Source organism: Netta rufina (genome assembly GCF_964035555.1).
Source record: "Netta rufina genome assembly, chromosome: W".
Lineage (NCBI taxonomy): Eukaryota > Metazoa > Chordata > Aves > Anseriformes > Anatidae > Netta > Netta rufina.
This window is the reverse complement of record NC_140139.1, coordinates 14,667,553-14,684,313: the sequence shown is the minus strand read 5'-3', so window position 1 is coordinate 14,684,313 and position 16,761 is coordinate 14,667,553. Positions and strand designations below refer to the sequence as shown.

At 37.0% G+C, this 16,761-nt stretch overlaps 1 protein-coding gene across 1 annotated transcript in view; it reads left to right on the top strand.

The window, feature by feature from the left end:
- The window catches only part of LOC311220911 (spindlin-Z-like), a 52,161-nt gene extending 36,222 nt beyond the window's left edge, over nt 1-15,939 (top strand). Inside the window, exons 2-4 of the mRNA XM_084304554.1 lie at nt 7,511-7,764; nt 8,424-8,657; nt 11,689-15,939. Coding sequence (XP_084160680.1) covers nt 7,511-7,764; nt 8,424-8,657; nt 11,689-11,888 — 688 coding nt within the window. The 3' untranslated portion in view covers nt 11,889-15,939. The remainder of the gene's footprint in view (nt 1-7,510; nt 7,765-8,423; nt 8,658-11,688) is intronic.
- Nucleotides 15,940-16,761: the final 822 nt, after the last annotated feature.

The window sequence follows — 16,761 nt, the reverse complement described above, 5'->3', positions numbered from 1 at the left end:
CCAACCTGGCTCCCCTACGGGCAGCAGCTCCTGCCAGGTCACCTGCTCCTGCGTGGGCTCCTCTCCACGGGCTACAGGTCCGGCCCGGAATCTGCTCCGGCAGGGGTCTTCCACAGGCCACAGCCTCCGTCGGTGCAGGGCCACCTGCTCCACCGTGGTCTCCTCCACGGGCTGCAGCGTGGAACCCTGCTCCACCGTGGTACTCCATGGGCTGCAGGGGGACATCCTGCTTCACCATGGTCCTCACCACAGGCCGCAGGGGACTTCTGCTCCGGCGCCTGGAGCACCTCTCCCCCTCCTTCTACACTGACCTTGGCACCTGCAAGGCTGTTTTCTCACTCCCTTGACTCTCCCGGCTGCTGTGTGGCACAGCGTTTTTTTCCCTGTCTTAAATATGCTCTCACAGAGGCGCAAAACAACATCACTTATTGGCTCAGCTCTGGAAAACAATGGGGCCCTTCCCAAACATGGGGCAGCTTCTAGATCTTTCTCACAGAAACCACCCCTATGGCCCCCTGCTACCAAAACCTTGTCACGTAAACCCACTACAAAGAGGAAAAAAGGGGGGGGCAGTCGGGAAACGCCAACGCTGGGACGAAAAGGGACCCGCCGTCTCGGCCACAAGCGTGGGTCCCAACCCCCATCGAGCAGGGGTGGACAAGTCCGCTGTCCAGTCTCGGGCCAGAAAACAATTGGTACAGGGAGCTATTATTATTCTACATCAGGGCCAGCTGCAGCACCTACTGCTTTTTGGCTACGTGTCTGTGCCCCACGTTGCGTTTCCACAATGGGATGAACTCCTTGCCCTCGCTATAGAGTGGGCTCGAACGAAGCGACTCCTGCTTGTCCTTGCCTTGTGCCCTGCAGTGTACGGGGGCTACTGGCAGGAGTATGCTGTGGGCTACCGGACCGCTCCGCTATTTCCAACGCCATACACTTACAACCTACGGTCTGCTGAGCCAGTACCCAATGGGACACTTTGTGGGTTGTTCCTGCCTGCTGCTTGCCAGGGAAGGAAGCTGACTACCATCCGTATCAATGCCACCGTGCAGGCAGGTATCAATCTGACACATGAAACACACTTGTCATCGGACGGCACCACGCATGCGACGGAGGACGGAAAAGAAGCCGTTCTGCCGGGGACGCAATTGTGCGGAAGACAAAATAAAAGAAGAGCAGCGTGACGCAGAACAGAATTGGCTGGGGGCAACTTTCGAGGGGCTAGGCTTTCATCTAGAAGGATGGCTTAAATCACTTTTGCAAACAATATTGCTACCAGTAATAGTATTCATTGTGATAGGGCTAGTATATGCATGTATAAAAGCAAAAACAGCTAAAAGCAGTATAATGAATTGCAGCCTGCTGACCATTCTCACCAAAAATCATGAAGGGTTCCCATTATCACCACCTGTTCCTGGGACGGATACTCGTCCCTAAGTAGTTATGATTAAATCACGCTTAGCTTAACGGGTTAAAGGGGGTGCACTACTGCATAAAGAGGGGGGAGATGTGGGGTTATTCTGGGTTGTGCCTGCGTGCACGAGGGGAAGTGTTTGGGGGTGCCTGCGAGCACAGTGGGAGGGGTCCTGGGTTCCTGGGTGGGAGGCTTTGACACTATATAAGATAATGTCACGCAGAAATAAGTTGGCTTATGGCACAGAACGCTGGTCGTTGTGTCCGTTTGTCCCGGGGCTTTCGGTTGGGTTATCCGACAGCCCAAAGGCCGAGTTGTTTGACAACTTAAAGTGAGACATACATGTATTGTTCCCACGACTAGCCCTGGAATTCTCCGGTGTTTGTAATCAAGAAAAGGAATGGAAAATGGAGACTGTTATAAGTCATGGAGGACATTGATAGTAATAGACTTAAAGGATTGTTTGTTGCCTTTTCTGATTGTACATATGTAGAGGATGTATAGGCATACTCGGGTTTAGTATGTAAAAGCAACGTTCTGTATATTTAGAATGTTCGAAGTTCTCGTGTGCGTGTTGGTGGAGCGTAGACTCCCTGCACACCCAGCGCTGTTTACTTGCCCTTTTATAAATATTACTAAATTCAGATTGAGTTGAGACTTCATTTATAACATTACACAACTTATCTTGGCTTAAGCAATTGTTTATAGGAACATGTATCTTCCTTATAGTAGTATTCTTAACTTGTATATTAGTAGAGTGTACATTTTCGTGCTGCATAAAAGGACTAGGTGATTATGAAATTTGGAAGTGTAACAAAATCAAGCACCTTGTAGAAACTGGTAGGAATTTTATGAAAACTTTGAATCAAGGAGTGTTATAAGCAAAAGAATTTGCTTAGGATAAAGCAAAGGGGGGGACTTCAGACAGGGAACAAGATAAAGGATGTTGATTCCTAGGTCTTAGCTAGCACAATTGTATGTTAACAACCCCAAAGATAAGGGAGTAAAAGACTGTGCATAGATAATGGAACCAGAAAGAACTGGCTTGACTGCTGATGTCTGTCAAAGAAAGTAAGGGTCAGGAATTTAGAAGACTTCATCAAGAAGTCTTCTTCAAGATTTAGAAGCCTTCAAGAGACCACCAGAGTACACAGGATGACTACCCTAGGACTCCAGTATGCATGTGAATAGGGGCAGGAACCTACATTAATGATTCTTCCAGAGAATGAAATGAATATGTATTTGTCCCACTAATATAAACACACTGCCAGTAACCCTTAGTGTGTGTGTATTAGGCGGAGCGTTCCCCCTCCCACCTGGTGCCATAATGAAGAATACCTGCTTAATAACTTTGGTTATTGAGTTTTCATTGTGTCAGTTTGATCACAGTTCTAATTTGAGCCCTATTTTAAATATTTTTTCTACTTCACACTGTGAAAGACAGAAATTGTACTGGCCATTGTTATTCTGCCTCATTTGTACTATTTTTGAGATTTCTTTGAACTGTCTATGAAATATCTAGTCCTGCTAATGAAACTTTTTCATGTAATTAGGTTTACTTATCAACTTAATGCCTTCAAGATAAGTAAGAGGATCTGAAACATACTGCAATTGAAGGGCCATTTAAAATGAGGATGTATCTGATGCATCAAGAACTATTTTTAGAAATTGCTATTATCTGTTTTTCCTGACTGTGTTTTACATACATAGGTGTTATATATGGAGTGGTAATTCGTGTCGAGAAAATGGTTGATATTGATAAAGAAGGGGGAGATTTGGGAATGTGGCCATGGGGGTCAGAAAGCCCCGTGGTTGAGATAACATTAGACTCTTAAGGATGAAGCCATCAGGAATATAAAAGAGTTTAGAGGGAACAAAGAAGGGTGATTCAGGAGACTCCATGCAGTCTCAGGGTTTCTTGTTCTCCAGCCATTAAGGCATGGAGGTTTCTGGGTGTTTGCTGTTGTTGTTACATAAAAAGTTGTTTGACCAATGAAAAGTTGTTTTGAAAAGAACTGCTGTGGAGAGAAGGGTATAAGAGGGGAGCCTGCCCTCAAGATAAAAAAAAAAGAAAAAAGGAAGGCAACACGATGAAGTTATGTCATCAATAAAGAAGCAGGAAAAAGGAGTGAAAAGGAACAGGCTGGCAGAATGGAGACCAGGACGGGAACAGGCACTTTGATCGCCTCATGAAGATAGGTTCGGCCAAACTCGGCAAACTGCTCAGAGAAGCTCGTACAGAAAGTCGCTGGAAATAGGTGCACTGGAGCTGGAGAGAAGCTCGAGCTGAGAGAAGCAGACCTGTGCACACAACTGCCTCTCGCTGGTAAGCAGTTGCGCATTATGGGGAATCATACATCTTTAGAAACAAAGACTGTCCTGGTAATCTTACAGCTTATTCTCCTTATTAACAATTGGACAGTTTATGATCCTGAAATATGGGACCAAACTGAGGTCAAGGTGTGGGACTCTGTAACTAAAAATGACAAGGTTGCGGTGGGATTGCTCAGCACCTGGCAAGCAATCTCTGAGGCCTTAAAGAGGCCTGTGGGACCACAGTCAGAAGCATGTGGTTTCCCAGACAGTGAGGGAGCTGTGGGCTCCTTTACTGATCCGACTGCTATGCCATCGGCCCCTCTGCTTCCACAGCCATCGAAGGCTTTTGCTGTTACGCCCCCTGGTGACCTGAACATGCCTTTTGACCCAGGCCTATTGGCCTTGAAAAGGAGATGGATATGCTTTTCTTCGATCCCGGGAAGAACGGGATACATAAGGCCTGAAGACCGAGTTGCTTGACAACTTAAAGCGAGACATATCGCTCAAAAGGAATGGAAAATGGAGACTGTTAAGTCATGGAACTTAAAGGATTGTTTGTTACCTTTCCTGATTGTACGTATGTATAGGCATACTCGGGTTTAGTATGTAAAGCAATGTTCTGTATATTAAGAATGTTTGATGTTCGTGTGTGCATGTTGGTGGAGTGTAGACTCCCCACACACCCAGTGCTTGCCTTTTATACCTTTTAGAAATATTTGTTTTATAAATATTACATAATTCAGATTGAGTTGAGACCTCATTTATAACATAGGGAAATTTAAATATTGAATGTCTAGGGAATTCAAATATTATCTCAGTCTTTAAGAACAAACCTTTGTGGAATTTTAAAGATATTTCCAGTAAAACAGAAAGAAAATATTTACTTGGGTCTTCTGATTATAGCATCTCAAAAGGTTATTGTGCTAGTTTCAGCTGAGATAGAGTTAATTTTCTTCTTAGTAGCTGGTATGGTGCTGTGTTTTGGATTTAGGATGAGAATAATGTTGATAACACAGGGATGTTTTAGTTGTTGCAGAGCAGTGCTTACAGTAAGTGAAGGATTTTCAACTTCTCATACCGCCCTGCCAGGGAGGAGGCTGGGGGTGCCCAAGAAGCTGGAAGGGGACAGAACCAGGACAGCTGACCCAAGCTAGCCAAAGTGATATTGCATACCATATGACATGATGCTGAGCGATAAAAACTGGGGGGAGTTGGCTGGGGGAGGGCTGCTGTTGCTCAGGGTCTTGCTGGGCATCAATCAGCTGGTAGTGAGCAATTGCATTGTGCATCATTTGTTTTGTGTATGCTTTTTTGCTGTTATTGTGTGGGTTTTTTCTTTCCTTTCCTTTTTTTTTTTTTTTTTTTTTAATTTCTTATTAAACCGTCCTTATCTCAACCCACACGTTTTTGCACTTTTCAATTCTTCCCCCCATCCCACTGTGGGGTACAGAAGAGAGTGTGCAAACAGCTGTGTGATGTTTAGCTGCCTGCCAGGTTAAACCACAAATTATGTACATTTGTATTACTCTGCACATCAGAAAACAAAACAAAACAAAACAAAAAAACAAAAAACACACATTATTGAGAAAAAATGGTTTAAGAGTTGCTATTGTCTTATTTGAAAGCATACTGATAGCTATTATTTGTTGTGAGTTAGAAACGTATGTATTCTTTCTTAGCACATGTTCACGTGCAAGCAAAAGTAGTTTTTCTTTGACAATTTATTCATTAGAAAAGAATTTATTGCAATATAAGCGACTACAAATTAGAGTGAATATTTGTTCAGTAGTACAGCTGTCACACAAAGAATAACTTGAACTGTGAGTATACCTAACTGCTGTTTGACTTGTAACTGCATTTACAATGTTTTTTGCTTTCTCCAAGGTACTTTAAAAGGTAATTACCAGTTTGAACTTAGTTATGTAGTCTTTTTCCATGATATTTTTAAAAAATATGGAAGCTTTTCACTTAATTGTGCAAATTTAAATGTTATGATTATGCTTTATAGGCATAAAGTAAAAATGCATAGTTAAGCATGAACATAAACATGAATTTAAACATGAACATTATTTTACCTTTTTCAATTTTAACTTTTTAGCTTCAGTAGTAGTTAAGTTTTATCCTGTTAGGATGCTTTAAAATGGAATATTTAGAAAAAAAAGTAAGATTTGATCAAAAACTAGAATTTGAGCATGTGTTCAAGTTTCTGTAAAATTAGAACTGACTTTGCAGGGGAGTGCCTCTTAAGTGGAATAGAAGTTAGCATTTCTATAATAATCAGTTATCCAAGTTAGGAGTATGAACTGCAGGGTGACATCCTTGATGAGGATTAAATCATCACAAAAGTGAAATTTGACAAAAGATAATGTGGAACTCTGCTAAGATCTTCATGAAGAATGAAAATTTGGAGGTGGGGCAAACTGCTGAAGGAATTGTACATCTTATTTTTAATAGAATTATGATTACATTTTCAGCATTAATAATTTTATGTACTGTTTTTCATTATTCTTTAAGACTGGTTATGAGATTTTACTTGTATGATTGCTGTTTGTCTCTTTTGGAACTCTATCATACATGGACTGCTCTATGAGCTTTCATTGTTCGTGGAGACATTTCTCTTTGGTCACTGTCACTAATCTAAGGGTGGATGTTGTTTTCTGCAACTGATTTTTCATTTTTTAGAAATTGCATGACTAGTATGTTTTAAAGTATATTTTACTGCCATTTAATTAACTAATCCAGAAAATTATTTTGGAATTAGCTAACATTCATGAAAATTTTAATCAGGCAACCTTCAAAATATCATTTTAGGAATTAATATGTATATCATAACAGGCTAAAATAAATAAATATAATATACATTTATCACCAATGTACTGTTGTAAAAAACACTCATGTTTTTTTATTTGAAACTGTTTTGTTTTTTAATCTGAGTAGAATAAAACTTGTGTAATAATGTTTTAGTGGTTTGAAACTGTGAAATAGCTTACATGACTTTATCTGAACAACTGATATTCACTAGCGGAAATCTTTCCATGCAAGTTGCATTAAAAAACTGAGGAAATGCAAAAAGTATATTTAATCTGTTTTCTACTTTAAGGGGTATCCCTTTTATTACTTTTACCTTTGCATATAATTTTTCTTGTGTTGTACTAAAAAGGAATGTTAGAAGAATATTGTCACTACAATATGTCTTTAAAAACACTTGAAGTCAAAGATACCTGTAAGTGCAGAGGGAAGTGAAATTTCTTTCAGGTGACAACACAGGTTAGGGAAAACAAATGCCTTGAAGAATTTTAATCAACCATCACTAAAGTTTCCACTAACTTATTCCTCCTGTGGTAAGGGAATTATGTTTACTGTTCCGCAGAGAGCAACGAAGTAGCAAAGCTATAGTACTGTCAGGTAACATTGCTCTTTGAGACCTGATTTAGGGTTTTAACAAATGAGTTTTGATGTTCATTGTTGCACTAGGTAAAATAGTTCTTTTGGCTTAAGCAAGCTAGGTTTGGAAACTGATATTATGAAAGCAACCTTATACAAAATGTTGAAAGTGTTTTGTTACTTTTCAATGTTTTTTTTTTTTTCTTTTTCCAGTACAATAGAATATGCTTTATACCCTAATTTGAAAAATGTGCACTAAACTGTATGTATTAGAATTTATTGCATCTTTATAATTTTAATTTAATTAATATATAATAATATATTGCCTTCTTAAAGCATACAGAGTAGAATTTTGAGTATGTACTTGTTTAATACTATGTTTGTATCTGTGTACAGAAAGCATAGAAACAATGTGGGACCAAGCAAACCTATTTCTCAGCCACGAAGAAACATTGTAGGCTGCAGAATACAGCATGGCTGGAAAGAAGGGAGTGGACCCGTAACACAGTGGAAGGGCACAGTTCTTGATCAAGTTCCTGTAAATCCCTCTCTCTATCTTATAAAGTATGATGGATTTGATTGTGTGTATGGATTAGAACTGCACAAAGATGAAAGAGTTTCAGCACTTGAAGTCCTTCCAGACAGAGTTGGTAAGAGGTTATTCCTATATATGCATATATTGTAATTTAATATTAAATGTTCTCCACTAATCTCTCCTGACTTTCCCTGAAGATAACATCAGAATATTTAAATTTTATTAAATCACATTTTGTCACTTTGCAGATAATCCAAATTTTCACAAAGTTCAAGTTTACCCTAGTAATTACTCGTTTATGAATGGAGTAAGATCTTGTTTTTCCTGACTGCAAAGAGATCAGTAGTAGTCTCTAGAATGGGGTTAGGGGTGACCAAACCCAACACTTTCATTAATAATTTCATAGAGCTGCTCTGTGATTAGCCTCTCTTCCTCCTCTCCCCTCCCCCCACAATACAAATATTGAAAATACAGACATTATTTATTGCTATGGCCTATATTGGTCTCCCTTTACCTTGCATTATAACAGTTTGTTTAATCTGGACCGGGAGGTGTACAGTGCTGGAAAATGTTAATAAGTTTTAACATGTTAAAATAATTCCTAAAGTTCTGCAGATTTTTATTCTTCAACTATCTGGAATAGACAGTATTTGATTTATATGTGAATTGACTAACTTTCAAACAAATTTATTAATGAATCTGGATAAATATTATTTTTGACAAAGACTTACATCTGTATTTTTTCAATGGATTTATGAACTTATGTCATTTCAGCTTCATCTCGAATTAGCGATGCCCACCTGGCAGACACAATGATTGGCAAAGCTGTGGAACATATGTTTGAGACAGAGGATGGCTCAAAAGATGAATGGAGGGGGATGGTCTTGGCTCGAGCTCCTATTATGAACACATGGTTTTATATTACCTATGAGAAAGATCCTGTCTTGTACATGTACCAGCTCTTAGATGATTATAAAGAAGGTGACCTTCGCATTATGCCTGATTCCAGTGAGTAGGACAGTTACTTACTTCTTTTAGAAAGTGGCATCTCTCTTTGTGTTGTTGTTTGGCTTATGGTTTATTTATGGAAAAGAGAGATGACAAACAAGGGTCTTGTTTGTTACTCCCTTTTTTACATTTTCTTAAAAGTATCAAAACTATAGCACAACAGAAAATACACATGTATTAACTCTTGAAATATTTCACTTGAATCAGTGGTGAAGTATGCAATAAATACAGGAAAATACTGTTCTGTAGTCATGCCTAATTCTGATGGATGTACATACTTTTGTGGAAGAGAGAACGTTTGGAGTTTTTTAACTGGAAACTGACAAACTAGAAGCCTTCCACTGTTGTTTTCTTATAAAAGTGTCACAGCTCCTTGACAGGCTCTGGATTTGGATTTCTAAAGCAGTTCTTCTAAGGATAATGTTTTGGGGATAACTAAAATAGGCAGATTAATTTAGTTTGAGTGGGCATCTTCAGTTTGGAAAGTTATTGAGTAGTTCTTTAGAGGAAAGAACTTTTGAGAACTCATTTTCTCTCACGTTTAAACACAGTAACAGGAAAAATGTTTCAATAGGTCAGGAGGGATATTTTTTCTTCCCTTCTTGAAGTGAAAATTATTGGTGATATTCCTATTAATATAGAAGGATTTTCACATAATCAATATCGTTCAAGAGATTTGGATAGCCAGTATATATATATATATACACATATATATATATATATATATACACACACATATATATATATATATATATAAAATAAAAAATAAAAAAATTGTCAAAAATATTGTACTCTCCCTGCACCTAAAAAGCACTTCTCTGACAGAGAGGCAATTTTAGCTTTAAAGTGAATTAATAATTAGATAATTAGCGTTTGGTTATGCAATGCACTACATAAATACTAGTTAAAATTAATTCATCGAGTTTGAGACTGTCTTCCTTCAGATCTAGCACTGATGATAAATAGTCTTACGGCTGAGTGAACAGGTGGCACTTACTTGCGTAGCCTCTGTAGTAATCTTACATCTTTAGATTTATTTTTTTTCAGTCTACCAAAAAATAATATATCTGTGGCTTGAAAAAAGTGTATATGTATTTTGTATATGCTCACATTTAAACTGGATTGTGGGATGTCTTAAATTATCCTCATGAACATATTGATTACTTACATCTGAAGTCTTATGTGTTGTGAATGGTTTGTTGTGTTTTCCTTAAAAGTTCTGTTTAATTAGTTTTTACAGTAGTGATTACTATATTAGAAAAGCAGGTGTCTAACATAAATTCTTATGAATTTAATGAGTTAGAAAACAAAATTACCTTTTAAGCTATAAGAACAGCAAACAACATTAATAGCAAAAGCAGTACAAAAATCTATGATATTACTTAGAGATCATGCTCAAAAGTTTAAGAAGGATAGTAACAGCAAGTTATGCAAGTATTTATTTTTGCTACATTACCATATATTTAATTGGGGAAGGATGAAACTCTTCCTCACTAATATCAGGTTTTGTATACCCATTTTGTATACAACATTCTAAATTTCCACCTTAAAAAATATTTACTCTTCCTAATGCAAAGTTCTCATTGTTAGTGAGGCTCAGTGTATTTTCTTCTCAGAAACTGACATGTTGAAAGAATAAAAGAAAAAGTGAAAATTATCATGCAGTTTTATAAGAAACAGAAAAGCTATCTTGCTTGAGTTAGAATTTCTGATGGTAGGAAAACAAACATACATTCAATAACTATTGAATGGGGAACTGATAATGAGTTCATGTGAAGGGAATGAAAGAAGGTAATTACGTAATAAACATGGGTTTTTTCTTTTTCTTTTGAGGATTTGTAGTGAGCAAGCTACAACCCTCATCATATCAGAGCAACAACTACAACCTAACACTGTACTACCATCTTACAGGTGATTATACACAGTTATAAAAAAGATGCATTCTGTCCAGTATTTCATCATGGGCAACCAAAGGCAGGCTATTGTCTTTCAGTTCACAGCTTCTCAATCTAGTACTTAAGCACTAAATATCTGAGTCATAAATTTTCCTTGTATTTTGAACAGTGAGCAGATTTGCAACACAAAAATAATATATCTGTGGCTTGAAAAAAGTGAGCCACAAATTAAAAAAAACTTTCTTTAGGAATAAGATGGTCACAAATAAAGCAAGCTCTTTCAAAGCAGGCATCTCCAAGTAATGTGTTCTCTGTGTAAAACCTTAACAAGGATTGTAAGGTATTTCTGCTTTTAATAGTTCTGCTTTGTTTTCTTATAAGGGAATAAAATAAGGGAAAAGGCCTATATGCTTTCCACATTTAAGAATTAATTGTTTTTCATGTGCTCTTTTTTCCCTTCATGCTCATCATGAGGTTATCTACTATTTACTTCTGTTTTCAAGACACTCCAAAGTATGAACTCCCTTCCCTGAATCTGGATCTTTTTCAGATAATGTGAATTGTGTCCTTAAAGATTTTGCTAGAAAAGCAAATAATGTTGTTAGACTTCAGCAACAGCATCCATTCCAGTGTGAAATCAAAAGCCCCTTTTAACAGCCTTATTGATTAAGGAGTTTACACTTAACTTAGAAGATGTGGTTTTATTGCACTGGCATGCTTGCATTGGCATTTTGAATAAAGCATGTGGGGAGAGGGACGCCTAGCATGCCTGCCTTTTTGTTAGAGACTCAGTGTCTTGTTCTGCTGGGGGTTTAAATTTAATTATCTACAAATATATTCTGTAACTAGCGTGTAAACCTTCATGTCAAAAAAATTACTTTTCTAACTAAATGAAGTGCTGTTTCTGACTTCATAAAATTGAAGATAGCATTACCTTAAAGAAAAAATAATAATTCTGTGACTGTACTTTCTAGAAGCATGGCAGTAGTTAGGTGTTTGTCTGAACAACTTGTTTTAGACATACTCTGCATTTTAAACTTGTGATTATTTCTCATAACTTTTAAAGACTGCAGTTTTCTCTATTGAAAATAAATCTATAAATGTCTACCAAAGTACGCTGTATTTTTGTGTTACAGATGATTCACCTCCTGCAGAACGGGAACCAGGAGAAGTTGTGGACAGCCTGGTAGGCAAACAAGTGGAATATGCCAAAGAAGATGGATCAAAAAGGACTGGCATGGTCATTCATCAAGTAGAAGCCAAACCATCTGTCTATTTCATCAAGTTTGATGATGATTTCCATATTTATGTCTATGATTTGGTGAAGACATCCTAGACATCAACATGAACTTTTGCCAAATTTGTAGAACTATTAAATGTAAAATTTGTAGACACAAAGACTTGACTGCTTTTCAGTTAAATGAAAGCTTAAATGTCCCTGTGAAGCCACAGTCTCTGTCATCAAAACTGTTGTGTACTGAATGATAAAAACATTTATGTGAACGTGATACGTTTTGCATAAGAACTCCTTTTCTTGAAGGAAGTCAATATATTTGGGTGGGAGGGAGTTAAAAGCAAAGAACAGCTGCAAAATCAAGCTGTATAAAGTCAATCTAGTATTGTAATCTATTTTTTTTTTCATAGATTTTAACTTTCTTCAACGTTGCACTCACCTGTTCAGCTGCCACATGGAAGTGTAGTTTGCTATTTTCGATATACCTTCTTTTGTAACATTAAATTTAATTTCTTGGCTACTGGCAGTCCTTTGTTTTCCAGGTTGATACAGAAGTGACTTTCCTGAAAGGTTTGAATGGTTTGTGCAGCGGTAAGGAGTGCCTAACACAAGTAACATCAATCTACTGTGTTTCTACACTTTATTTAACATTAAGCTTTTTAAGAATTTGTGGTACATGGAAATACTTGTGCGTTTTTAGTAGTCACAGAGCAGTTGAATATCAGTTGTTTGACTTAAGCACCTTTCAGTGTAAACGCTTTAAAGTATAAAAATATATTTAATCTGTATAACCAGTTAATTAGAAAATGCAGGTTAATGGCCCAGTTTTTACAAGTTGTAGGAACCAGTAAAATAGACACAAAAAAAGCTGCCTTCAATCCTAAATGTTGTACTTTGTTTTGTTATACACATTTCTTAGCAAAACCCAAGTGTTTGGTGCCACAAGTTTAACAGTATATATACTACTTAAGAAGACTTTAGACTATGCATTGGCAATCTCTAGTTTCTCATTTAATATCAGAACCTAGCAAACTGGATATTTGTGTGTGGATTTAGAAGCCTAAGAGTAATTAATCTTTTACATGGTAAATACAATCATGGGGGTGGGGGTGGGGCCCTTTTACATTGAAGACCTCCTTTAGAGAAGGAGAAGCGTTTGTTGCCTTCTGCTCAGTCTGCTGTATTTCTTTCCTTTGCTTTTTTTTTTTTTTTTAATTTTCTTTTGTTCTTAACCATCTTGGTTCAAGAAGGCATGTTCCCAATGTATTGTTTTTCTGGCTTTTCCATGTAAGAAGTGACCAGACAAATCTACAGCTTAAACCCATTGTTGCCTTTGGTGGTATACTTGCTTAGAGGTATGCTATTAACGTGAATTTCATTCTATGAACACTAGAATTCTGCATGCCAGTGGTATACTATCTAATGGAAGCTATAGGCAGTCTCAGTGGTTCAGTCATCTGCATTAGATTGTGGATGTAAATAGCAGCCCACAACAGACAAATCCTTCCACAGTTTTAATCTTGCAAGTTGGTTCTAAATCAAGGTTATGTTGTTGTTGTTTAAGTGTAGCAGCTTTTAAAAGCTACAGAGCTGCAACAAGGATAAGCACAGCAGCAAAATTATCATGCTTACATTAAAGCAGAGCTCTACAAGGTTCAAAGTACAGCTTCACAGAAACACAGTACATGAGGACAGTCAACACTGTTGATGGAAAGAAGGAATACATAGGTATCCAACTTTATGCAGTTAGTGGAAGGATGCAGGAGAAGTGCTGTTACTCAGAGATCTGACCTTTATTGTGGGTATCCTTGATACCAAGAACTAAGTGGTTTAAGACCCCTTCTGTCCTTTTCTTTGCCTGATTTCATATTTTAGCCTTAAGGCCTGTGCCTCATTATGCTGTTTAATGGTAATACCATATAAATATACCTTAATCCTTTGTCCCTTGCTACTATATTGCATTCTGTACAGTATTTCATCATGGGCAACCAAAGGCAGACTATTGTCTTTCAGTTCACGGCTTCTCAATCTAGTACTTAAGCACTAAGTACCTAAGTCATAAATTTTTCCTTGTATTTTGAACAGTGAGCAGATTTGCAACACAGTGCTTTCATCCTGCAGATCTGTTATGTGCTTTCTATTGACTCTTACGAGTCCTGCATGTAAATCTTAAAGCTGAGCCTGGCTCCGTGAGCCCCAGTTGATATTTGTGGCACAAGAATGAGTGAGTGTATTGATTATACACAAGATACATGAATAACTTAGTACAGTGAATTTTGGGCTATACTTCTAAGGAATACAAGGTTTATTTTGAAATAGCTGAGGTTTACTGGAACACTTTTAGCATTAAGCTTACGTGTGGGTTTTATGCAAGACACTAATACAACACTTATTTTGCTAATTAGAATATAATCTCTAAACTGTCAAATTTATGGCAGTTTTTAGATGTCATTGTCTGTTGCATGATTTATTCTTTTAATCTTTTTTCTTAATTTTGTTATTGTTGTTAGGTTGTGATTTTTTTGTTGTTTTGTTTATTTTCTATAGCTTAAACCACCTTTTTGTGGCTTGAGATTAATTCCACTCCCTGCCATCTGCTTGGGCTTTGTTTTAGGCTCATGTTTCAGATCTGCATGCAGTGCTTTCATTAACCTGGTAACTATACGTTGGTCCCTTGTTCTAGGGGTGCAACATTACTTTCCAAATTTATCATAGGGCTTGTGATGGCACAAGACATGGATCTTTGTATAAAAGTTATTGGCCTCTCTCATTTACCTGCTGTAGTATTGTTATGTATTGTGTGCGTGATGTCAAGCTGCCAATTAAAACTTTTAAAAAGGAAAAAAAAAAACTTAAAACCAGGCCATCTTTTTTTTTTGCATGCTTAGAATGTTAGAACGTTCAATGTAACAAACTGAATTTGCATGTTATAATGTTTAGGTTTGGGTTTTGTTCTTTTTTTGTGTGTGTGTTCAGTTTTTTGTGAATTTGCTTATTGTGCTGTTTTAATGGTTGTTAGTAGGATTAAATGCGCTGGTGAAGCGAGCATGGTGCCAACAGAAGGTAATTTTCCAGTTGTATGTGTCATACAGCATTTGAAGGGACCATGTATTCTGTTCAAGAACAAATAAAATCACAACTGATTAGTAAAACACTACATTTTTTCTTTTGAATGCCAAACCCTAAAATAAGTTGGACTGCATGAAGACTGAAATACTTTGGGGAAAATCCTATTTATTGCAATAGGCATAAGCCTTCTTTAAATGAATTATTTAAAAGGGGAGGCGTTATCTTCAGACAGAATATATTACAGATGATTCAGGGAAAAATTATTATAAAAGCAGTTTTGGGTTCCTTAAAAATGCTGTGCTTTTTGTATTTTACATCTTTCATTAGTGCAATTTGGATGGTTCTTGGTATGTGTATAGTTCAGAGGTCTTTGTATTCACATTTTAAAATTAGGTAATGACTTCATCTTTAGAGCTCGATTTCATTATTTTTATTTTATTTCGAACAATGTAGACAGTTCCCTGTTTTCTGCATTTAGAAGTATGAACACTTTAAATCTGTTACTTAATTCTGTAAGTAATTTTTATAATTATGATGTAACTCTATCCTTAAAACGTTTAAAATAAATCCTTTATGTGCAACTCATGACTGTAAATTTTGTTCTCATGAGCAAAATGTAGTGATGTGACTTCAGACTGTGAAAAAGCAGTTTCTTCATTTAAAAAAAATAAATTTAAAACAACTTAGTATTTCAATGTTGAGCTAGTATAACACTTTCCCCTATGAAATAAGTTTGCTTGCTTAGCCAATTTATTTTTCTTTGTCAAGTAAGTAGGAACACTGATAAGATAGAATTCAACTGAGGTAAAGCATAATGTTTAAACTGTATTTCACCAAAGGCAGAAAGATTCCTCTTCAGGTGGTTATGTAAGTGTGAGGGAGCCTCTATTTCCAGAATGCACTATAGCTCAAACTGTTAGCAGTAGTTCAGCAGTGGGGTACAGTAGAAGTGTTTGTCAGTGTTTAAGTGATACTGTTACCATAAAAGTCAGTCAAAGAAACTCTCTAAGGCTCAATTTGGAGTTTTAAAAAGCAGGCATTCTTTAATTGCGGTGCTGGAAGCACAGGGGATCACTCCACCTAATGTGCATGCCGAATTGTTCAAGCTACAGGGGTTATATACAATCAAAACATACATATTCATTGGATTTCCAAGAAATATTTAACATATTCATGCTATTTACTGGAATTCATTAAAATATATAAACGTCTCTGACATACGTGTCTGATTCCACTGGTGTTCTTTTGGGGGGTCTCTGGTGGTTGTCAGTAGTCTTCCTCACTATGTTCGCTGGATTGCACAAGAACCCAGTTCTTGCACGTGCTCAGATCATCAGATTATTTCTTATCTTGTTTAAATTTAGGCATGCATAATAAGCTAAGTCATTTATGTATCCAAGGATCTATGTATACCATGAGTTCCTCACCTATTCTTTTCAGACACATCCTCCAGGCCTGGGTTACCTTGTTCCATTCCCCTATACTGAGATACAATTATGTATGGTCTTACAGATAAGGCTGACTAATTAGTGAGTAAAGTAGCATCAGACGTACAAAGTTTCTAGTCTTCCTTCTATCTAACTAAACACAGAAGAGATTTGGGCTGTCTGTTCATAAAACATTTCAGATTTGGTTCTATTATTCTACCAGGGAGAGAACCATATGTCCTTCTGACTCAGTATCAATCCCTTTTCTTTTGAGGGTTTGTAGTGAGCAAACTACAACCATCATCATATTAGAGCAACAACTACAACCTAACACTGTACCATCTTACAGATGATTATACACACAGTTATAGAAAGATGATCAAAATAATTCTTGTATTCAAGACTAATGTCCTTTCTAGTAGATTAGCTTTGAACAGCAGATGCAGATACATTGTACCAATACATATATGCAAATTAAA